The sequence below is a fragment of the Botryllus schlosseri genome, chromosome 5 (genome assembly GCF_051294905.1).
Source record: "Botryllus schlosseri isolate E-star chromosome 5, Bs_hap1, whole genome shotgun sequence".
In the NCBI taxonomy this organism is placed as follows: domain Eukaryota; kingdom Metazoa; phylum Chordata; class Ascidiacea; order Stolidobranchia; family Styelidae; genus Botryllus; species Botryllus schlosseri.
Genome location: NC_137240.1, coordinates 14,409,846 through 14,434,798, shown reverse-complemented (window position 1 = coordinate 14,434,798; position 24,953 = coordinate 14,409,846). Strand labels below are relative to the sequence as shown.

The 24,953-nt window shown below is 41.3% G+C and overlaps 2 protein-coding genes across 5 annotated transcripts in view; both read left to right on the top strand.

The window, feature by feature from the left end:
• The window catches only part of LOC145439776 (adenylate cyclase type 5-like), a 29,795-nt gene extending 21,852 nt beyond the window's left edge, over positions 1-7,943 (top strand). For both annotated transcript variants that reach the window (XM_080317393.1, XM_080317394.1), the window contains 11 exons: positions 148-245; positions 307-388; positions 3,038-3,154; positions 3,213-3,371; positions 4,573-4,748; positions 4,811-4,943; positions 5,643-5,749; positions 6,257-6,413; positions 6,988-7,192; positions 7,259-7,383; positions 7,531-7,943. In XM_080317393.1, coding sequence (XP_080173519.1) covers positions 148-245; positions 307-388; positions 3,038-3,154; positions 3,213-3,371; positions 4,573-4,748; positions 4,811-4,943; positions 5,643-5,749; positions 6,257-6,413; positions 6,988-7,192; positions 7,259-7,383; positions 7,531-7,671 — 1,500 coding nt within the window. In that variant the 3' untranslated portion in view covers positions 7,672-7,943. The remainder of the gene's footprint in view (positions 1-147; positions 246-306; positions 389-3,037; positions 3,155-3,212; positions 3,372-4,572; positions 4,749-4,810; positions 4,944-5,642; positions 5,750-6,256; positions 6,414-6,987; positions 7,193-7,258; positions 7,384-7,530) is intronic.
• A 2,282-nt stretch (positions 7,944-10,225) lies between these two features.
• LOC145439777 (protein transport protein Sec24C-like) lies at positions 10,226-24,624 on the top strand. 3 transcript variants are annotated; one of them, XM_080317396.1, is made up of 21 exons: positions 10,226-10,381; positions 10,449-10,537; positions 11,813-11,907; positions 11,971-12,124; positions 12,181-12,749; positions 13,123-13,302; positions 13,803-13,988; positions 14,202-14,318; positions 14,919-15,122; positions 15,436-15,533; positions 16,644-16,752; positions 16,821-16,937; positions 17,026-17,180; positions 17,650-17,762; positions 17,822-17,967; positions 18,503-18,648; positions 19,381-19,549; positions 20,956-21,078; positions 21,690-21,866; positions 23,082-23,171; positions 24,056-24,624. In XM_080317396.1, the coding sequence occupies exons 1-21, from the start codon at positions 10,335-10,337 to the stop codon at positions 24,194-24,196; spliced, it is 3,225 nt and encodes a 1,074-aa protein (XP_080173522.1). In that variant the 5' UTR covers positions 10,226-10,334; the 3' UTR covers positions 24,197-24,624. The 3 variants fall into 3 exon arrangements, with proteins under 3 accessions (XP_080173522.1, XP_080173521.1, XP_080173523.1); XM_080317395.1 differs by having other exon boundaries at positions 11,783-11,907; XM_080317397.1 differs by lacking the exons at positions 11,813-11,907; positions 11,971-12,124.
• The last annotated feature ends 329 nt before the right edge of the window (positions 24,625-24,953 follow it).

Here is a 24,953-nt window from a genome sequence, read left to right as displayed (position 1 = left end):
TTGTAAACAACTTTTCTGCTTGGTTCGGTAAATTCAAAATGCCGGACTCAAAATTGAATTAACGTCTTGGTAGGTTTCAGTTTCAAAGATTCGCGACGTGTAAATTGCCGGCCCGGTCGAATGAACCCGCAATTTCCTGTATTTCAGTACCTGAAAAACCACGACGAACACTTCAGCAACCACGCCACCTTCAACTTCATTCTATTCTTGCACATTTTGCTCCTGCAAGCCGTGATGGTCCCATTGTGAGTACGAATCGCTCCCGCCTTTATGATTACCGTCGCTAATGCGATATTCTCCTCGCAGCGTTACAGGGATGCTGTTGGTCTATTTGGGAACTTCGGCTTGCATGGTTGTACTTCTTTTTTTAGCGACTCTATATGCCAAGGTAAGAATAAAGGGGTTTATTATGTTACGCATCGGGGCATGTCATGCTATTTCTCGGCTTTTGCAACGTAACGTTTTTCAATTGTATTTAGAGATTCTCTTCCCGTTGAAAATATTGTTTATTTATCTGTGCAAATACACAGATATCTTACTCAGTTAATAGCAACTCAGCTGTTTTTGCAAACTCTTATGACGCCTATCTGATGGTTGTAGTTTTGGAAACGTAGACTGTCTGTAATCTACGTAATCTGCCATATCGAATATCGTTGAGCAAGGTATTTCGTATGAAACCATGGTACTGCGATTCCATGAAATTTGATACAAAATACACGTTGCAGCATCATTGTATAGAAACCGATATTGGTATTCACTCGTTCCTGCCGTGCTAGAAGTAAACAAAAGGTAGTTGTTGTTCGCGTGAGCGGTGATTTCATAGCAGATGCAAATTGAATCATGTGTGTTTTTGAACAGCAACACACCAGCACGTATCGATTGTATCGGATACTTTTCAGCGAAAATAGATCAAAATAGGTGTGCTCTGAAACATTTTGTTGCACCTAGCAAGTGCAGCGCCAATGAATCATTCAGAAAGTGTAATAATGTGCAATTGCAAACACATTCGGTCATGTTGATCTAGTGGCTATGATTTTTCGCTAATGTAAATGTAGTAAATCACCTTTCCAAGCTACCGTGTCACACTAAATTGCCAAGGTGTTGAGGCGCTGTCCACGTGAGCTTTCAAAGTTGAAATAAATGCAGACGAAGTCAGTATGCTAGTAATAATTATGTCATTCTTCGCCTAAGTTATTCCATCATTTAAGTGCCAACACAATAAACAAACACGGGAACGCGTTGATTAATGAGCATGCTGCGCTATGCCGAGTCATAAACACACCCAAGCCATACCAATACAACCAACAAATCACAATTGAAATCGATTCATGGAAACATAACACTACCCTGAAGTGTAAACACATACTCATAAGGTCACACCAAACCTGGGCAGTAACTCATCATGGTGTGTGCAGCTGATCTTCTGGCTCTTCGGTACGGAATAAAACAAATTAGAGTGAGAAACATTCGTACATCAAACATCTCACCGCCGGCAAACGGATCTTCAAAACCGTGATTATTTGAATTTCGCCTCTCACTCAAAGTCGGTGGCAAACAAAGATATTTGATCAGCATCGTAAATGAGAAATTGTATATTGTATTCGTGAAGACTGCCGTCGGAATCATAGTAATTGTGTCGTGGCAGCTGTGCAGAATCTCAGTATCAACAGTAACTCCTAATATTTCGACGGTTTCAAGCATTTAATCAAAACGAGACTGCCGGCATCTTCTTCGGTTGGAATTGTGGAGAATTTTTTATGGGAAATTTGTTGTCTCTGTGAAATCCGGGGTTCAATTGGAAATTTCATGAGATCGATAATAATTTTGGAAAATATTGTGTCTTGACTAGTCAGCCAATCTCCTAGGCTGGTCAGAACTATGCAAGTAGAAGCTGAAAATTATTGGTGTAGGACAGAGGATTTAAACTGGGGTCCGTGGACCATGAAAGGATAATCCTGAAACTACTAATATAAACTGTAAAACTACGCAGTACACATTCTATTCATTTATTTATAAACATAATGAACACTATTGTACTTTAACTGGTAGCCAGGCCTTGACGAGGGCTAACTGGCAATGATGACATGTTTCGGTCATCAAATATCTTCTTAGTCATCGACCAGACCAGAGGGCAAGTGGCCGTGGTTAGGGTCAAAAGTGATGACTTATTTTTTAGTCGTCAGCTTCCCAAATTTAACAGCTACGCTACTCCCTTAATTTTTCATCTACGGTGGCGGCAGCCCTGTTTGTGAGCAGTTCATAAAAAATTCTTTGGACTAGATCACAGTATAGGGGTTTCACACAAATCTGCCCAAAATAACTTAGGGGTTCGCGCTGAAGAAAGTTTGAAAAAATCATTTAGGATGCATGCCAGTGTGTAATTCCAAAAGTAGGAGAGAGTATTTGCCTTGATTATAGATAGAGGTGCAAGTATTCCGAGCGCACGAACGCATGAGTAAGCAATGTGTGACGATGTTCCTTCAGAATTTGTTACTGATCGAATTTAAATTTCGAACTTGTTATTTTCTAGAAGATTTGTCATCAATTTTTAATTTTGATCAAGATTTCAAGTCCTGCGAGACACGTCTAAGGAGACGGACAATCCAGGAACTATGTTGTTTTGCGTTGTAAATCGTTATGCCGTGTTTTTGAAGTGTTCCTGATATTGTCCGTTGCTAGATTAGATATTTATTATTCATAAAATCAATTGACGGAAATAGTGTAAATATTGTAACTTTTGACCGAGGATCTGTATGCGATTCTGTCACCTAAAAGCATATGGAATAGTGTAAGCTCGTAATCAAGTCGTGGCTGGCATGATATCAATTATTGTCTTTCAAAGATTAGTCAACCCCAACTAACGTTTTTCACCTTATATTGGCGTGAATTTTTTTTGTAACGTTCAGGAATCTCTGTATTCCTAAAAAATCCAGGTTACTGCTGAATCCCAGACTGAGCATGCTAAAATTTACGACGATAGATTCTGCAGTGCCGCGAATCTTGTCAGCCGACATGACTTTTGCAACTTGTTTCTCAGGACGCCGACAGAGGATACGTTTCTCGTTTCTCGAAACACGATTTTTATCGACGGCTGCCGTCTCTGTTCTCCGTTCTCATGATCGTATTTTCTACTATTTTGTCATTTTGTAATATGGTACGTATCGCTATCAAGATATATTTCATGCTCGCTAACTCGACTGTCGTTTCTACAGTTTTTTCTATCTTCGCCCAATCTCAATGATTGTGCGCGCAGCATCTCAAATGGTAGCGATTTCTCGCTCAAAAACATTACAACCATACTCAATATTTCCATAACGGACGATACAATCGACATCTGTGACCAAGAGAGTGTTGTTATGTTCTTCCCACAGGTATGTATCGTTTGGTCATTCATTGAATAATTTAGTTGATGTCAGGTCATAGGGCTGTTAATTAGCCAGGTAACCCCTCGGTTCTTGACTTAATCAGGTGTATCGTGATTGGTTTAATAGTAGTAAGAGATTATGGAGATTTCGTTCAAGAATATTGCGAATTAAGCTGTCGTATGAACTTTTCGGTTGGTAACTGCGGAAAAAATCGACTTGACATGCATAAAATTTCCGATATGTATGTATGTTAGGGCTCTTCAAAAATGACTTTTTTTCTCAAATCGTACTGGCTACTTGATGAAATTGTTAGGTTACCTAATTTAAGCCTACACACAAAATTTGGGTCAATTCCAGCCAGTAACCGCTTTGCTACAGGAGAAGGAAGTTTCTATTTATCATATAAAAATAAATAATAAAAAATTTGAAAATTTTCTGTTCACCCCATGAAAGTGTTAGGCTGTCTATAGAAACGATGCTCGCCAAATTTGGTTCAGTTCCAACCAGTGGAAGCGGAGTTATTGCCGTCGAAAAATTTGGATTTGAATAAAATGGTATTTACGGTGACCGATTCTTTGTTTATTTATTACAGTTGTGCTCACCGTAAATATTATTTTATTCAAATCCAAATTTTTCGACGCCAATAACTCCGCTTCTACTGGTTGGAATTGAACCAAATTTGGTGAGCATCGTTTCTATAGACGGCTCAACACTTTCATGGGGTGAACAGAAAATTTTTAAATTTTTTATTATTTATTTCTATATAATAAATAGAAACTTTCTTCTCCTGTAGCAAAGCGGTTACTGGCTGGAATTGAACCAAATTTTGTGTGTAGGCTTAAATTAGGTAACCTAACAATTTCATCAAGTAGCCAGTACGATTTGAGAAAAGAAGTCATTTTTGAAGAGCCCTAATGTATGTATTAGATTTCAAGACACCCGTACTGTATCTTCTTGTAAAATAGACATGTTTTTTTGCATCACGAGATTTCAAAAATTATACATGTTAAAATGCATCGCTCTGTGGGCTATTGAAATTGAAACAGAATCACATAAAATGAATGTGGGAAGAAAATATTCAGCCCTCAAATCAAGTCATAAGGTTGATTTGGAATTGAATTCAAGATTTCTAATCAGTTGTAACGAATCCGCCGTGCACCGTATGAAATGCATCGCAATTGATTGTCTTCCCGACACATTTTTGCAGTATTTCACTTACGCCCTGATATTGGCCATGCTCTGCTGCGGATTGTACCTCAGTCTTCCTTTCCTCATGAAGTTTGTGATCCTGCTCCTGCAACTTGCCATATACTCGGTGCTAGTAGAACTCATCTACCCCACCATGTACGAGAACGGAGATCTGATGCTGCACGCGACGATAGAGTATGAATATCTGCGGCTATCATGGTAGTGCCAATAATGACGACGCGTCTTATTTAAAACAGTAATTCCGAAGTCTGGAGCTTGCCACTGCAATATATTACGCCCGTCATTCTTCTGCTGTTCTTGTCCCTATTGGTGTTGCAAGCGAGGCAGGTGGAATCGACGGCGCGTACTGATTTTCTGTGGAATCAGCAGGTATGTTAGAATAAGTTCATCCACTCTTATTAGTTTTTGATGATATGGTTTTACTGGGATTTTGATACATTGGTAGTAATGATGATAATGATTTTGAGACCGTTGATGCTAGTGGTGTTCAACCTGTGGGTGCGGGACTTTTTGCCGTTTAGCATATCAGCGCCAGGACACACCAAGACGCATGAAGTTTTTTCCAACATGCGACTCACTGAAGCGTGCTTTCAAAAATATCTACGGCGATAAAACCGTAGCTATATATGACCAGAGCATGTTGGCCAAATGGATATGTCCATGTGCCGAAATCGTGGACATCGAATGCACCTTACCATGCAATCTGAGCCTCGCGGCAATAATGTGACCTGCAGAGCAAAATATTGCGCCCCATGAAGAAATGTGAATTTGTAGTCTTATGCGTCTCATGCAAGGATTTTATTATTAGAACTATCCATATCATCCATAGTCTATGACACCGTAATAGTGATACTCGAATACATTACTCGAAACTTGATACTTGATACTTCATTTGAAATCTAGTCAACCAGGTACTTGATTTTGCCTATCCCTCTTCATAACCCATCTCAAACGGCTACCTTAAGGACGCTTCATTATTTAATGATGAAATTTTTAAAGTAATAATGGCGCGCCTGCCCTTGACGAGCTCCCGATTTGTAATTTGATTCGGCGCCTCATTTCACTCAGGCCGCCGACGAGAAGGAAGAAACTCGCCACCTGAAAGACTACAATCGTCAGCTGCTATACAACATCCTACCAAAAGACGTCGCACAGTATTTTGTGGAAAAAGAGAGGTACGGTGTCGGTTTCTTGGCATTTTTCAAGTAGGTTTTGCCAACTTGCACTTGCTCACTCATTTTTTTCGGGCAAATGCTCCTTACTTTTCAAACTTTGTATTTTTCTAAATAGAAAGCACTTCGGGTTTGTTTGCATCCCATTTGTGAGTGTAATTATTATATCAACTGCCCTGCATCACTGTTAATCGATATATTTTGTGGCACCAGTTTGTAGTATCACGGGTCATGTGCTACATTGCACCCTGCAATTACAAACGTAGCCACCTCTGATTGATTGCTAAATGTATGTGACTCCCTCGATCAAATGTACTTTTTGAAACCACCAAGTGGAGTGTTGAAATGTCTTTGCAATAACTACTTCCGCTCGTAGTTGAGTAGAAATTTACGGCGTTACACTTGAGTGTCAACGTGAATGAACCATATCATTGTCATGGGACGAGATGATAAACCTGCTCATCGACATCAATTCGCGACTGTTCTGACGGACAAAACAAAACTTTTCAGGTCTAACGAAGAACTGTACTGCCAATCTTGCGAGAGTGTCGCCGTGATGTTCGCGACCATCACCAATTTTTCAGAGTTCTATATCGAGCTGGATGCGAACAATGAGGGTGTTGAATGTCTGAGATTGCTGAACGAGATCATCGCCGATTTTGATAATGTAAGCACTGCCAAAAATCCATATATCCTACAACTGAGCGTGACTCCTATCCATAAAACTCCCAATTGATGCTTGACTTACGATTGGATAGATCACTGTTTGGGTTTCGGAAAATTTTGCTACTGTTCGAAATCTCGAAATAGGCCTGTCAATGAGAAGTCAAATTTAAAATAATTTTGATTTGAAGCTGATGGATTTTTAGCACATTCGCTTGCTTTTCGAGTGTGTTATTTCGTCGATAACACAGGTGGCACAGGTGGTTCTGAAACAATTGAAATATGATTTTCAAATGATATACCCATTAAGCATATGGCGGTATAGTCTGAGTGAGCGTTGTCGCTGAATTTGCGTGCTCGGTCCTTTTATTTAGGTTACCCATTATTGAGTGAAATTCCTGATTCCGTCATAGAAATTACATTTGCCCAGACAAGATTGTTAAAATATTGATTTTGGCTGACTACGTTTTGTCATTGGAGAGCCGCAAATGTCTAAATTTTCATTGACATACTGAGCGATTTCGAATGCGGTTAACGCTGTTGTTGAATGTATGACCGTGTCGCATTCATTCAATTAGATCATCAGCGAAAATGAATTTCATCAACTCGAAAAGATAAAGACAATCGGCAGCACCTACATGGCAGCGTCTGGCCTCAACACCCAAGCGTACGACCCCGAAAATCTCAGCCACATCTCCGCTTTATGCGTCTACGCGATGAGACTCCAGGATCAGCTGCAATACGTGAATGAACATTCGTTCAACAACTTCACTTTGCGCATTGGTGGGTTTGTTGACTCGTAGTCTTTTGTGTCCTAACCGTTGTAACATCCGTGGCTTACCGACATAGGGTTAAACATGGGATCTGTGGTCGCGGGAGTGATTGGTGCCAGAAAACCGCAGTATGATATATGGGGTAACACGGTCAATGTGGCTAGTAGAATGGACAGCACTGGTGTAGCTGGGAAGATACAGGTATGGTTTACTGTAAATATTGACCTTTTTCTATTCACAAATTCGATTCACATACATACTCTCAGTCACTCGCAATGCGCATAAATTATGATTTTGATTAAAGTGCACAGTAGTAGTGGCGTAATATTTTATGATTTGTCTTTGTAGATCTCTGAAACCATGGCAGAGTTATTAAAATCGAAAGGCTTTGAGATGGAGCCGCGTGGTCTCGTCAAGGTGAAAGGAAAGGGAGAAATGATGACCTATTTCTTGGAGGGTCCACGTCCAACCGCTGCTCCAAGAAGCTGATTGCTTCATCGATTTAGATTTCTTTTTCTCCTATTTGCACTTGGTATTTCTATGCTGTTATTATGATAATCTTATTGTCTTCTAGAGTTTTATGCTACTTATTATTATAGATATGTCTTCTTATTATCCTTGCTGATAATGATCTTCCTGTCGTGTTATGCAAATGGTACATCATCATAACCTGAGTGAATGTTTGGGATCGTTTTATGTGAGTTGTTGACAAGTGTAAGAAATGACTTATGTTATCATAATTGTTTATCATGCATATCCAAGAGTTGTCCGCCATATTCCTAGTGAATCAGATATTTGAAGTTTGAATGTTAGAGGAGTATGGCACAAAAGGTTTCTGATATACGGGTAAGTAAGGTACCGCCCATGATATGCATATCTCAAAGAATTAACATACAGTCGTGGTGATAGGCAGATTGAGACAACCGACCTTCGTTCATGGGTGGTAACCTACGTGCCTTCTGACGCCTGCATTTATAGGTTTAGTCAGAAGAATAGAACACACACACGAGAAGATAGACGCCAGACATTTAGAAGTTGCTAATCTACCTCAACACGGTTTGGCCTTATTTTACTGTTCATTTTGAAAGATCGGGCACGTGAGGAGAATTGTAGTGATTAGAAAACTGAATCGTTGATATATTTTAATTGACGAATAGTTGTAGTCGCTGCAAAACTCGACCAACCATTCATAGGGTGGGCTTTTTACCATATTTCGGAAATCTAAAAGAGGACACTTTTTCAGAAATTTGAGACTTGCAAAACTGTCGAAGAATTCTAAAAAATCGGTTAATTTTTCCCACTTTGTGATCGGTTGACTAAAAAAAAGGTCAACTTTTCGCTCAGAGCTCAAATCACCGTTTTTCGCTCCGAAATACCCGCCGCAGCGTCACTTCTGTGCTAATTTACGACATATCACTCGCATTTTGCTCTAAATGTTACCTAAATATCCAAAAAAGAGGACAAATCCTTTTAAAAGAGGACGTATGGTAAACCTATCATAGGGTGATCTCGTGTTGCCGGTTCTAGTCAGCGGTTCACGATGTGAAAAAAACACTGAACAGGTAGGCTATGAGTAGCCTATGGTCTATCAATCTAACATCCACGTCGGTTACTAGAATTACAGTATAATGTAATATTGTTGGATCTTGATCTTTCACCTGTCTTTCTGTGGTCCTATATCGTGTTTTACATTCTTTTCCTTGTATTTGTCCTTCTTATCCCTATGGCACATAGGTCGTTGCGTCATTCATTGGGTATTTTGTGGGACTCGTGAAAGCGCCGTAAGACCAGCAACGCATAGTAGGAGGTCGAGGATGAACCCCCAAAACTTCGAGACGTGCTGCAGCCCATATTTCGACCGCAGTTTCCGTGCCGATGGTGGTGGATCCAACTGCGCTATCTCGGAATTCTTAGTCGTAGTTCTGGTTACGACAGTATAGGAGTCGGAGTCGATTCTTCAATAATACACCTACTCACTGAGGGATGGTTAATACCGAGTGGGTCAATGGCATTAAAAACACACGCTAGGGATTTTCTGTCAGTTTGGGTAGTGATTCTAGTTTTCTGATGCCTGTAGTGTAGATATCGAAATTTCATTCCACCGCAAGCTATGAAAAAGTAAAATGAATTTGAATACAGGTATATTCAATGATATACATATATCATTGCTATATTATAGCATAGTCTTCACAATGATCATAGCGATTGGTAATGGGCATGTTACCTGCTGACGCGGTATTTGCCTAATATATGTTTATAATTATAATAATCCCAAATAATCCCTACTCTGGGAAACAATTGAATGAATTTCAATATAATTTCGAGATGTTGCTTGCAAGCATGGCTAGTTTGTCTGCATTCTGGTTTCCTGAGTGGATTCGCTACGTGACGTTAGCGACATCAATGGGGAGCAATTTACAGATGTTACCGTGACGTGGCCGGATTCCATGTTGTGCTTGGTTGCTGACTTAGTGGGTTTGTTTGGCTGTTCTTCGGCACACGGTTCGCGAAGACTGGTATTTAAATCCCGTCCTGGAGAAAGTCGGTATTGTACATTTGTATATAGTAGTAAGATGTGTTTCGTCAGCACCAGATAAAGAGCCGGTCGTTACCGGTAATACATGGACGTATTTCTAACTTTGGTTATATTTATTATTTTCTGGCGTATGCCGTTTACGAGTTATAATTGCGATATCGGGGATTTACGCTGAACAATATGGAGGTGTATAGTGGTGGGCAATCCAATGGACCCACAGAGGGTTCAGTAACCAGTAAGAGTGGGACCCAATTTTTCTCTGCACAGCAGTATTTTGAAAATCCCTTCGGCATAAGGAGCACCTTCAATTCTCATTATAAAACATGAAAAATATTTTGCATATTTGTAAAAATATGCTTGTAATTTCGCTCCTTTGAATGTGCGATTTGCAAATTACTCAACTTGCTAGACAACAAAATTCGCTGGAAATTTGAACACGCTTCTCATGATGAACTTGCGAATTCTGTTCTCAAATACATCTGAATGCTGCCGAAATCAATACTGAATTTCTGAAGACTCAATGTGTGTTGTTTGCAGATCACTATATATTATATATATATTTATTTACATTTGCAAAAGTACGGTATCAGTCTACCAGCAACGTATCTTCTGAAGAATGAATGGGGTTGATGGGACAGGTTACAGGCCGCCGCCAAACTCAATGTAAGTTTTCGACGATTGGATGAAGATTTCTTTACAGTAATGGAATCATAATATTATGAAAATTTAGGCAAAGGCCACCAGGACCGGGAGGTATGATGCCACCATCTCAAATGGGACATCCACATCAAAAAGCAATGCCCCCATCAAGCCACCCAGGTTTGTTTGCTAGGAATTATACTCTCATGCTTGACTGCTTCTAGCTACTCCTACTATTACACTGTGCTGCTGAAAATAATTATGTAATTTCAGATCAAGGGAATTATTGCAATAATATCTCGCAATTGCATAAATGCATTAGTATATTCATACATATACATTCAATTGTATATTGAAGTTCTGTACCTCCAAGAAGCTCTTCAATTATGCATTACTGAACTGAATATTGTGAACTGTGTTTCGTACTATATCTTAATCAACGTAAATCATGATATCCTGTACCACAGTGGTTCCCAACCTATTTTCACCCACGAACCATTTCGAGGTTTTATGCAGTGCTCGTGTACGACCTACATAAGTTACGCACGCCGCAGGCGGTCAAAAAACGTTTCCGTCACTCATGACGTCATAATGACGTATTTGACCTATTCTAGCCGTAATAGCAAATACTATTAAACTAGGCATTATCAGCCAGGGTTAATGGGATGCATGGAATTGTGTTTTCACCACCAATCGCATGAAGAACAACATAATGAAATAACAGCAAACAAAAAACGTCAATTGTTTTAATGCTGCAATGGCTGCATTTGCTTATTTTCCACTAGCTCCGCGGTTCTCAAACCTTTTTAGACACGTCTCCGTTTATGATAGTGGAAAATTTCTCGCCCCCTTATCGTCATATCACAAAATGCGACCAGAATGCTAGCAATCGCAACGAATAATTTGAAGGCATGGAAGGTTATGACAGTTGATTAGAGAATTCTCAAATATGCTATTAGGACAATACACAGAGTAGAAACAATCAATTGGAAGTAAATCGCGCCATGCGCGAAAAAAAATTGCAGTTGGCCGCAGCTTCGCGCCTCCCTTCAAATGCTTTCACGCCCCCAGTTGGAGAACCACTGCACTAGCTATGTTTGCTCACAGCGCATCGAAAGTCATGTATGGGCGCAACAAGTCGGTCATCAGAGATGAAAATCCTTGGTCGCACTCCCACGTAGAAGGGAAAATTAGCAGCTGGGGAGTGAGAAACTATAGTCGAGTACGAGGAGGCCATGCTACGCCTGAAGTTTATTGGAGAACAATCTTTGTGTTCAACCCCACCTTGAATAATTCCTCCCTTCGTACCACCTGGAAGACCTTCGCGTACCACTAGTGGTACGCGTACCACAGGTTGGGAACCACTGCTGTACCATTACCAAAATTTAACACAAATTTAGCAAGGTTCCTAATTGATATTCACAGATATGGTGTTACGAAATGACCACTTTACAGGTATGTCAAGGGCTAACCAACCCCCTCCCGGTCAATATCCGCCTACAAGTATGACAAATCAAATGCAAAATATGAACATTAACGCCAGTTCGCAGGTATATACGCTTTCTCTTGAGTTTGGCTTTAATATACTGAGCGTCTGATCTGTTATTTTATAGGGTCTACAATACCATGGCGGTCCGCCTCAATCATATAGCGGCCCTCCTATAAGTTTACATGCCACAAGTGTTCCAGGTCACACGCCAACTTCGGGGTATATGAATTCGCAAGCAAATAATTCCATGCCGCCAGGCGTCAACTACCCGCCTACCGGTATGTGTTTGAGCCAAATGTACTTGGTAAGATGACAATATGCTGATCAATTTCAGGTAATATCCCGCCAAACTCGCAACCTATGGGAATGCAGAATATGTCAAATCCTGCGCATAGACCAAACGTACCTCCCGTGCATAATTCAGCTACGACCAGCCCGCAATATCCAATGGGTCATTCGCACCCGCATGGCCATCCTAATCAGCCCAATCAATACGTAAATTCGCCTCAATCATATCCCCCTCGCTCCAATCAAGCCTCAATGCCGGGCAATCAACCACCAATGTCCAGTCCTCCCGGGATGTACAGTCAGCCACCCATGCCTGGTCAACCACCGATGGGTAATCAGAGGCAGTTTTCTAATCAACCGCCAATGCCAGGCCAGCCTCCAATGTCAGGCCAGCCTCCAATGCCTGGTCAACCTCCCATGCCTGGTCAGCGTCCAATGTCAGGCCAGCCTCCAATGCCTGGTCAGCATGCAATGCCGGGTCAGCCTCCCATGCCTGGTCAGCGTCCGATGCCCAATCAGCAACAACCGTATCCAGGTGGCCAGCAGCCATACCCTGGCGCTCCGATGCAGCAGCAAAGAAAATTAGATCCGGACCAGATGCCTAGCCCCATACAGGTGAGATCGTTTATTTTTATTTGATCATGTATACAATACACAGGGTAAAGGGTTTTTCAGATTTGTTATTGTTTTGAAGGGCTATGTCTGATGAAACTAACTACCTTGTCCTTATTTCTCTGATTTGTCTGTATTCTTGACTTGTTTCCTTAGTTTGTCCTTTCGGCAAGTTTGTCCTTGCTAGATCTGCAATGTGGGGCTAAGCTAGGCAAAAGTGATGACATTTTTAGTCATCAGCTTACCAAGACCTCTGCGACCGTGAACAGGTAATATCAGGACTTTGCAAAGGAGTTCTCCCTTGTTTTGTTCTGCAGCTAATTAGAATGTTCGACTTCCCTTGATTTTTGATGCATGTCAATGGATATGTTTGCAGGTCATTGAGGATGACCGATCGAAATCGACAGAACCCTTCCGTACGGATTGTCCCGGAGCAGTCCCGCCTTTGGTAACGACCGACTTTGGTGTTGAAGACTGTGGAAGCGCCAGTCCCTCGTACATTAGATGTGCGACCTACAGCCTGCCGTCCACTTCAGAGATCGCTAACGATTGTCGGGTAATTATTCATGTTATTAAAGTGCGTGTCGGATGAGAATGTATTGCAGACGATATCAAGGAACCGGGGATTGCCTGTCAGGGTTTTAGGGCAATGTATTATAAAACTATATCATCCTAATTTATAAGATTTGTCCTGACCAGTGACTTATCTTGATGACTTCTGTCTTGTTCTGTCATCAGCTTCCCGAATTTCTTCGTTGGGCTGTCTGTAATTTTTGGTCCATCACATTCTGGATACATTTCTAAAGATGTGTCTAATTTCTAGTTTTCTTGACTGATGACTTATTTTCAAAACAATTTTTGTGGATCACTTTATGAGGCCATTACTTTCTGTCATCATTTTCTATTATTGTTTTTATTTATTGTTCTCCCGGAACGAAGTAGCTCAGCCCATGCCCCCATTTTCAGTGTTTTATCAAACCTAATCTGTAGCACTATTTTCCTTAAAAACACTTCGATCGTCATTATTATACCTATCCCGTTTCGATTCATTTCAAGGTTCCAATGGCGTTATCAGTCCAACCTTTGGCGAAGCCGCGAAACGAGGCTCCACTTTCTATCGTCGACCCCGGTCCGGATGGCCCCATACGCTGCAAAAGATGCAAGGCGTACATGTGCCCGCAATTCAAGTTTACCGACGGAGGCCGCCGCTTCCAGTGTTGCATGTGTTGCGCGATCACCGAGGTAATCGATACAAGATATGAAATATGAGGATTTAGATCGCTAATTACAAATAGTACATTTAGCCTAAGCCATTTGTTCGCCTTGATTATTCGAAATTGTTATCCCTGTGTGACATCGTATTTGGTGCTATGACTTATGATGTACTAATTTCTTTTGAAATCTCTGCTAGTTGCTGACGAGTATATTCGGTTTCATGTATTATTCCATTTTTAGACTCCTCCGCAATATTTTAACCACATCGATCACATGTCTCAACGAGTGGATAAGTTTCACCGACCGGAACTGTGCCGGGGATCGTACGAACTCATGGTTACGAAAGATTATTGCAAGGTACGTTTATGCTGGAATATTGACGTTCGAATTTCTGATTTTCAGAGCGACGTGTGTAGCGGTATTTAGTCGCGACAGAGTGCTGATAGTGATGAAAATCCTGTATTTTGCAACTGCATTTTTTCCTGTCTTGTGAACTTTCTCATCCGCATTGGGCGGTGTGCCCTATCACATATCAATGTTTCCCATGATCATATCAGAATTTGTGGCGTTTCACAAAATTTGACATATGCATGCAAGATTTTCGGACCATGAGTATTCGTAACCCTAACTCTAACTGGCCTAACATCTCCGTTATCGCTAGCCACCAATTGTAAAGTTTAGTTTAAAACACGGTTAATGATTGTGTGAAATCCAATATTTTTGACATATTCAATGAGCAACGCTGATTCTTGATAGCCATGGGGACCACTTCTCGATGTAGATAAGGAAGTACGCTAGATCCTTTACTCCTCATGTAGCATACATGCATGAGTGAGTCTTGTCCTAAGTTGGTTATATATCTAGAAGTCTGTAAGTGTGATTGAAGTTGTTTATGGAACATGGAACATCTTGTTTTGGTTTTTGCCTCCGAACGAACCTCTTAACTTCCCTTTGCAGAACGATAAATTTCCCGAGGCGCCCGCCTATATCTTTGCAATCGACGTGTCGTACAACGCCGTGAAAAGCGGCCTCGTGAATCTACTCTGCGAAAACCTGAACGCGCTCCTGGACGATTTGCCGCGCGAGCAAGGCGCCGAGGAATCGGCGATCAAAGTCGGGTTCTTCACGTACGACCGGACGTTGCACTTTTACAACTTGAAGGTATCTAATGCTGTTTTTGTTCTCACGTCGGGTGTTGAGATAGGATATAACACGGACGATTGGTCCTCTATCTTCTCTATATCGAAAACCTGATAATTTTCTCCGATAGCAGTTTTGTTTTGTCATCTGTTGGTTAACCTGCGTTATAAAAGAGCAAGTCTGGTGCAAATTCTCCCTTTTCGATTGACTCAAAAACATCTGATTCCCTGTTTCTGTTCGGAGTATAGTATAACAGCACGCTCGTGTATCTGCTCTGGTATTTTATGTAGCTACCTCAACCAGATCTGATAAGGAGCAAACACTTTGTTCACAGAGTACGCTGGCCCAACCACAGATGCTTGTCGTGTCGGACGTGTCGGAAATATTTGTGCCGTTGCAAGATGGTTTCATGGTTTCATTGAAGGAGTCGAGGTGATTTTCATTTTCTAATGATTTATAATTTGCGCCTTTATGACTGTAGCTAAATTAGCGTAAATTCTTTGTTTGACCATTCGTAACAGGTTGTTTGCGTAGTTGGCATATTGTGTTTTACGATGTTGAATGAACCCACATGTAGATTCAGACATTCAGTGTACCTTTAAATTGTATGTAAAGCACTCTTACAATGATGTAGTAACTTGTGATACTTTTGTGATTGTCGAACTGTGGACTGCTCAAGATCTTTATGCCGACCCAGTTTCACTGTAGCACAGGTCTGTTTGTAATTCTCCAGATGGAATTTCGACCAATGGAAAGGAGAAGACTAAAAATTATTATTAATGCATGTCAGACTGGTGTTTGTTTCATCAGTGTATAGAATATGTATTCAGTGAATAAGTTCAGAAAGTTGTAGCTGAATTGATATGGCATGTCTATGTCATTGTCTACCTTGCGAATTAGAACGTTCTTACACGCTTTCTGTTAACTTGATTTGATTGTTAAACAGCCAACATTGTGTTTTGTGTGAGTCGGATTTCGCGTCCTTCATTATGACAGAGATAAGCCATCATACGTTTGTGAGCAACGCTGGGGAGTTGCCAAATATCTACGAAACCCTTCACAAGTCTGCTTAGTTCTACTCCAATCTAAACCTTTGATTCTCAATACAAATCTATACTTGCAAATCCAATTGTGGGTCCGAAACAGTTCTGCTACCACTCCGACTCCCTCCTGTTTTTCACTTCTGTCGACTCTTTTGATAGCCATATGTCCCTAAATGGTACTGTAAAAATGTAACGGAAAAAGTATTATTAGGTTTGGCATCTGGTTTTAAACTACTTGTATGCTACTTTTAAACAGTTTATACAACACTTGCAGCATTGTGACTTGCGTCATATCCAAAGTAGACGACACGATGAAGAAAAATACACTCCAAATTTGTAAATAACTTTGGTGTTTTACTTTCTAATTTATGGCCGGAGTATGACTTCTTGCATTTTCCAATTGACATGTAATTGGAATGTTGACATGAACCAGCGTCTACGTATCGCCGTTCTATGCGATAAACTTGAGACTATGTCCTACCTGTGTCTGTGCTTCCAGGAGCGTCATTAACAGCCTGTTAGAGGAAATACCAAAAATGTTCGCCGACACCAGAGAAAGCGAGATCGTCCTGGGCCCGGTTGTCAGCTGTGCCGTGCAGGCCATGAAGGTAGCAGTTTCGATGTTGGCGTGAAGTCTCCGCGTTTTAACACTCGCATTGCTTTCACATGGAAACAGGCGGCTGGCTGCAACGGGAAACTGTTTCTGTTCGGCACCACGATGCCCACCATCGATTCGCCGGGGAAATTGAAGAACCGCGACGACAGGAAAGTGATCGGTACTGATAAGGAAAAGGTATTCAATTTTGTAACCTGCTCTTGTAAAAAACGTGCGGCATTACGTTGCCGATCCCGCCAGTTTTTGACTTCTACTCTTGTGGCAGGGCCTGTTCTCTCCGGCTGGAACTTTTTACACCAAGCTCGCCAAGGACTGTGTCGAGCAGGGCTGCTGCGTGGATCTGTTCCTGTTCCCGAATCAGTACATGGACATTGCGACTATCGGTCAGCTCTCACTATTAACAGGAGGGGACATTTACAAGTGAGTTTGATGGGGGTCCCTACTTCTTGCTGCTTGATCGCTTTATTACAGACGCTTCATTACTGTGAGAGCGATTTTTTCCATTGGTTTTGTGGAATTTTTTTTGAAATTGTATTGCCAAGCTCCTAATGACATTATACACTGAGTGCGTTTCCCTTATTGCTGATTGCGTTCCCAGTCATTTTTTTATGTTCCGAAGTTTCATCGAAATTTACCGATTTTGCTAAAACATCGACGGAGTGATTACATTTATCATTGCCATTTCCACCTTGGATCAGCCGGTTTAATGCTGTGGTAGCCCTGTGCCTGATACATTGTTGATTGTTTCGTCTGATATATTGATCATTACGCTGCTGATTACGATACTTGTGATATTTAAAACACCGTTCTGTTTTGTAGTGAATATATAGGTGATTTTAAAGATTCAGTTGTTGCCTGATAGCCAATTGATCGACATGGCATTGTTTAGGTACAATTACTTCAAGCCTGAAGTGGACGGTCATCGATTCATCTCCGATTTACATCACGATATCCAGCGGGACATTGTATTCGATGCGATAATGCGTGTGCGAACTAGCACCGGTACGCTACTGTTGCTGGCGTAATAGCCCACACAATTATAACCGTTAGGTAATTTTCAGGTATCCGGGCTGTGAACTTTGCTGGCGCCATGCATATGACTAACACCACCGACGTTGAACTAGCGGGGTTGGACTGCGACAAAGCGATATCTGTGGAACTCAAGCATGATGACAAAATCAGTGAGGAACTCGGAGCTTATGTACAGGTTTGTGATAGTGTTCTGTCTTCAGTTAGGTACTGGAGAAATTTTTCATTTTGATACACGACCTGCCGCTTCTAAATCAGCGTTGTCCAACTATGACGTTTCAGAGCGTTGAATATCGGTTCAACAGATTAATCAATATTTTCAAGATATTTTAGAGTTTTGTGTTGCAATGGACAATTCTGTAATTTTTGCATGCCCCTTTCCAATCGATTTGAGTAATTTTCCGTTGTGAAAAAGGTGCTGGCACAATCATAATCTGTCTTGTTACCTATGCTGCATTTATGCACATTATTACCGCAAAACTAGGAAATTCATAGGTACAAACGGACGCATTCGATTTGGATATTATGATATTGGAAGCATACCGTGTCTTCGGTTACTGAGATTACATAGTGTTTTCGTAAGGGTTGCAAATTATCGACGTCCTAGAATTGATGCAAAAGTTCTGGATTCTGTGCAGTGTACATGGACAGATATCTATGAGACTCGAGTATTAAACCACGCTATTTGGCAACTAAGATGGGTTTGATTTCAGGTCGCCTTGCTTTATACCTCCGTCGGCGGGAATAGGCGACTCCGAGTTCATAATATCCATCTGGCGGTGTGCACTCAAATCAGCGATTTGTATCGCAGCTGCGAGGCCGACGTTCTGATCAATTACTTCGCGAAATACGCCGTCATGTAAGTACTTTCACCCTTGCGTACCTTCTATTTTATAATCCATATGTGAAAATAGCTCTGTAAAACAAGCGTTTTATTTGCGTTATTTGATGGTTAAATATTAGCTCTCTGTTTAATAAGAGTGACTTGAATTAATGCCATTAAGGCTTGTTTGATTTTGATGCAAGGCAAGCATCTGCGCTGAGATTCGGCTAGGTCAAAATTCTTAGTCGGCATATTTGTACTGTATACCAAAAGCTTTGTGCAGCACAATCGATACCATGCTCACATCGTCCTTGCCTGATTATCGGCCTCATGTCTGTCATGTAATCATGATATTTACCTTTTCAGTAGTAGTCATTTTGATTTTGTATGGTGGCTCTCATTGTGTATGATTTAAATAGAGATGAGGATAAATTTTTGGAACTTTTTCCGATAATTTGCCTTTGTCCTACTCTGTAGCAAATGAATTTTACCACATCCAAGTGACCAAAATGAATGCTCTCTCTGACTTGATATTGGAACTCCAGCTGGCCTGATAAACCAATCAACCAAACATATATAATTGGCAAACCTGTGGATTTTTGCTGTGGCAGCTTATAATGGAAGCAGGCTAAGAAGTACGAATTTTCCAAAATTGTTCATGTATTGTGCTTGTAAAAGGTAACTCTCCAACGCCAATCAGCGTTCCTGTCGTGTGCAGAATGAATAATTTTGGCAGTTCGACTTATGAAGTACCGTTCATTTCTCCAGGCACGCGATGCAGCAAGGACTTCAGAAGACCAAAGACGAACTAATAGCCAGGGCTGCCACGATACTGTCTGCCTACAGGAAGCATTGCGCGCATCCGTCGTCTGCCGGGCAGCTTATATTACCAGAGTGTTTGAAATTGCTTCCCGTCTATTTGAACTGTCTGTTGAAGGTAAATTTTTAGCCCCTTGCTATGATGAGAAATTAATTTGGTTTACTTCGTTATTCACTCTCTTACCACCTGATGGAAAATTGCACTCCACTTGCAGTGGCCTGGTTTATGATACGTGTAGCTGCCAGGGTTGTAACCAAGTCACAAGGCTCCGAGTCACAAGTCAATCTCACTTTTATAGTTTTGTCATTTTCAATTCACCACCGAGTCCAAGTCATCGAGCAGAGGTGCGAGTCCGAGTCATGGTATTATGACTCGAGTCCGAGTCCAAGTCATTGTGTTGACTGCTCAGTTTCCAATTAAAGTCTTGTTAAACCAACTGTTATAACTCTGTTTGGTGATGTCGAATGGTTCGCATTTATAGTATACAAATTTTCCTCACTTTTAACAGTTTCAGGTCGCAATTTCAAGTATCAGTACCAATAGACGAAATCCCAATAGGTTGGTTACTCAACTATTCTTCAAAATTCCAACAAAATGTCGGTCTTGGCTGTCTGAGTCTCGAGTCATATGACTTGGTTTGAGTCATGCGCAATGACTCGAGTCCAAGTCGAGTCAATACACAGATTGACTCGAATCGAGCCGAGTCATTTCCGAATTTTGAGAAAATGACTCGAGTCATCAGAAAATCGTGACTCGAGTCTGACTCAAGTCGAGTCATGACAACCCTGGTAGCTGCTCATCCTAAAATCTAGCTTTTGCTTGCTATTAATGCTACCGTATGCAAGCGTACGGATGTTTTTGCGATTTGATTTCGACTGATATTACCGGAACCTATAATAGGTTGGGTGTCAAGTTTTGATTGTTTTACTGTATGTATACGGACAATGCGATAATACTATGGTATGGTACGGACTGTGAAAATTGGCACAACTGCGACACGTTATTGTGCATGGAGTCTGCATAACGGATGTTACAGACTTGGTTCTAAAGTTGATTATGGTTGTATTTATGGTAAACTGCTTGACACGTTTGAGAATAATCGCAATACGACAAATTTATGTGACCTCGTGTAGACCTGTTTGGACTTTGTTCGGACACAAAATATCTGAAATGTTCTTAACGGGGTTCATGCCCATGGTTATGATAATGTGAACTGAACGCACATTTTCAAATCGAGATTTATGATTTGTATCCAAGTTTTAATCCAAATCCTGCATTGAAAATGATCGTAAATCCAAATCCAGTCAAATTCATGAAATTCGTGCTCATCTCTGGTTCAGTGTGAGGATTGTGATGATAGTGCTGTAGTGATTCCATATAGGAACTGTTCGCGGCATTACCTGCCGACAGTTTGTGACCACGACAGGATTGCAAATTTCACCTTGGTAATACCATACGAATAGTTCTTCAATACAGCTCCGTACCTGACTGCTTGAATCGTCAGACTGACAATTGCATTTCAGAATGACAGCGTTCATTCATCGCAAGAAATCTCGACGGACGATCGGTCCTTCATGAGACAGCTGGTTCTCGGCATGGATGTCGCCAAATCGCAACTATTCTTTTACCCGCTGCTCCTGCCCGTGGTAAGATAATGTCTCCTGAAATTGCCAGTGGCCAGGAAGAAAGTCTTTTTCAGAATACCTGAGTAGGTTTCATCTCCTTACAAAACTTACTCTAGTGATCAAGCTTTTTTAGCTGCTTCGAATTTTTCATTGTTATGGAGATTATCATTGGGACGCAACAATGCTGTCTGGCTCTTTTTCTCTTGAGCTACTTTCTCGTTTCGCCAGACAGCATTGTTGCGTCCCAATGCCAATCTCCATAACAATGAAAAATTCGAGGCTGATTGTGGGAGTTCCAGGGCCACGAGCGGAATAAAATTTATATTTTCGTAATCAGTGCAGAGTCAGCTTTCGATTGATACCCGTTTTACCAAATTTAATGCTCGGCGAGCCGGTCAAAAATGACCGTCAAATTGCCTGTAGCCAAATGGAAATTGTGACGTGATACAATTTCACTGAGGCGTGAGATTTGCCTGTGTCGACACCATATAGGACACTGTGATATCAGCGACCCGCTATATTAGGCAGGCATTATCATAAACAAGTATTTTGACCACCACCATATTACCATTGTCATTGTCAAAAGTATGACTAGAGATATCAAATCTGACGTGCATCGCACCATGCTGCAGGGTGCGGGCGGACCGGTGAAGGCGGTTCGGTGCTCGGAAGATCGTCTCGTGGACGACAAGGCGTTTCTGCTGCACAATGGCATCAATTCGTTCCTGTGGATTGGCAGCGAGGTCGACCCCACTTGGATCAGGGACGTGTTCGGAGTGCAAAGCGCCGCGCAAATCGACATTGATACGGTTTGTTGTTTTCAATTCAAAAGACCGTATTTTCTGATGTTTTGCTGGGAAAAACACAGTCATAAACCCGACAAATTTGTGACGTTCTCTTCAAAAATAGCCATTTCGCCATGACCGTTACAAATACAGGATATTTTGTTCAACTTTTTTCGTGTAGCTACCTGTGGTCAGTACATACTTACACTTCAAGGGAGTGTTAAAGTTCTTTGCCTACTTGTGCTACTAACTCAAGACCTGCCCGGCCTGTGACAGTTTCCTGTCTCACATGATAATGTGACCCTCGGCCACATTCCCGCTACTTGCTTACTCTGTCAAATTATAGCGAATGTAGGTTATTCCTTAGTTCTTTGCTTTCTTTGGGTCGTGCATTTATGAATTCAAGTTTGCCGACCTGAAAAAGATAGCCACGAAACTACTTGTACTGTTTGGGGCGACATACATCTGCTAGCCAATATTTTCGACCATGACCATTAACAAGAAGAAGCTGAGGTCCAATCGAACTGATATTCACATGCAATATTTACTACGGGTTTCTACGTCCGACATGCATCCAGAGTTCAAAGCACTTGTTGACAACTTGGATCGACCACAGATTTATCATTGATTTCAACAGCTATTAAAGTACATTACGTTAATTCACTAGATACTGTTTCGGTCTGTATGCTTCAAAGTTTACATTAAATACGATATTTTCCTTGTGGATAACTCCGAGATTAATGTATAGATTTTGTAATCCGGCCTACCAAGTAGCCTACTCAAGTTTCCCATGTCATGCTCGCCGACTGGAGAAATTGCTCGCTTCTGACTTGAACAGTGTTTCAGGCAATACTGGTTGCTTTTTACACTTTGGATTTTGAAATGTAGAAAATACATTTAGGCTGAGTTTGCATCACTTTTACGGGCGATTGAAGAAATATACTTTTTGAAACTGCTTAATGCAGTACTTTTCCAACCTAACATATTTTACTTTCGCTTCTGGTTTTAAGATGTCTTGGGAATTATTTTTTTACTTGGTACCGAGTAGCAATGCTGACCACCTTGACCTCTCGTAGCTACCACACATCATTTTCTGATTAAATCCATTTTATCTTACATGACAAAGCTGGTGACCTTATGATCTGCCGCAATTTGACGTATCTGATCCAGTAAACGTGATCCTGCGACGGGTCATATTAAAAGATATTCCGACCAACCTTTGTTTCTCTTCTATTTCAGGGCATGCTTCGTCAAATGGACAATCCGGCCTCTCAAACTTTGTGCAATATAATCGACGGTGTGACCGCAAAGGATTCTCGTTCTTCCAAGGTAGGCGCGGTATTTATCTTCCATTTTGTAGGAAACGGTAGCTGATTGGCTAGATGTGCGTGAATACTGCGCAGCGAATTAAGTGTTTGGAACATGAAAGCAGGGCTGTCTAAATCAGTGCTCTTCAACCATTTTTGGAGTGGTGCGTCCGTGCACCATTTAAGGTTGTAGCTCTGACAGTACATTTTACAGTACTTTAATCGGACTGTTAATATACTTACTACTTAATATCTTTATGCCGACTAAGAATAAAAAAGGTCATCACTCCTGTTCAATTTTGGTGGCTAGCTTATGAAGTTTTGATTCTGTTCCTGCTCACGAATTTACTTTCACTCATCAAGTTGTGATGTCATATGTGTTTGACACATCTCGACTGATTAATGACGCCAGAAATTTTCTTACTCGTGTACGTACACTTGTACAGAAATCACATGTCCACATGTCACCTACGTAGTGAGTGCGCCGGCGGGCCTTTTCTCATTTTACTGTACTTCGTCCGTTGTCCGTGTCAAGAAAGTTTGGACACCCTTGTCCTAAGTAGTACTTGTGAAATAGCCGTTGTGCAATCTGTCATGGAGATAATTTGTGGAGCGCACGCTTTTCGGACTGCTCGTCCACAGGGCTGCGGCTGTACCTTAGTGTTGGCCTACGAGTTGTTGGGTGTTGTAGGCTTCTCCATTTTTAGGCTATTAATCCAATCAATTTTCATTGCGGGCAGGCGATCTGGTGTCAAAGATCCTGTCCGGCAATATATATTTATAAAACTTGAGCTGGTGTCTTTCAGGCCAATAATCCTTCTGTGAAATTTACCAAGGCCGCAAGTCCAACTAACCATATATATGGCCAGCACAGCAACGCCAGTTACGTGTGCCGTTATATTTCAGCTTGTGGTGATTCGTCAAAGAGACAAATTGGAGCCGTGGTTCAGGCGTTTCCTGGTCGAAGACAAGGTTCTTGGTGCTGGACCCTCTTACGTTGACTTTTTATGTCATATTCACAAAGAAATCAGGGCGATTCTCTCATAATTTGAATTTGGCTGTTCGTATTATATCGAGTGTTCGTATGTGACCGCTTGGGAGGTTGCATTTGTTGTGATTGTCGGCTCGCCAGCAGCGAGTCAGCTGAATTTGAAAGCTTAGGCATGTTGTATGCCAAGTTTTACGTTTTATCCGCATCGGACGACTCATATAGTTTCGAACTCCTCCCGAACCGCTGGATTTTGTCCCGTTCTTGTTTTACCGAAGTCGTTTCGGATGTTGGGTATTCATTGTGTAGATATTCAAAATGGGAGATCGCTACTTCCATTTCTTAGATGCCTTCGCTCGGCTGCGCCTTTCGATATTTGTGATGCCTCCATCGCGCGTGTGGATGTGTTTTGTGCACCGATGCTCTTTGGATGTCATATTATTGAAAATATGTACAGGATGAATAACAGATATATTGGACTTGCCGATCTGCTAGTGTGTATGTTTATTGTGTGACATTTGCGGAGTATGAAAGGGAGTGATCCATTGATTAGTTGAGGACCGATTCGTTCGTAGTGTTGTGTTGGGTCGAGAGAATAATCGAAGGTTAGTCTTGTGTCTTGGTAGGCACTCAAAAGATGATGTGGACCCCTGAAGGGTTCTGGTTCCAAGTGAACGCGAACGTTGGCACTTCGACTTTCTTCAGTCATCGCAGGGAAAAAATTTTTCAGAAATTGTATTTTAGGATACCATGGATGCATGCCATCCATCGTTAATCATATGTTTAATGGTTATATGATAGTCATTTAACCGCCAC

Coding starts and splice junctions, on each gene's coding strand:
- LOC145439777 (XM_080317395.1), top strand. CDS start 10,335: ATGAATGGGGTTGATGGGACAGGTTACAGGCCGCCGCCAAACTCAAT. Junction 14,319..14,918: donor TTACGAAAGATTATTGCAAG/GTACGTTTATGC, acceptor TTCCCTTTGCAG/AACGATAAATTTCCCGAGGC. Junction 21,867..23,081: donor CGCAAATCGACATTGATACG/GTTTGTTGTTTT, acceptor CTTCTATTTCAG/GGCATGCTTCGTCAAATGGA.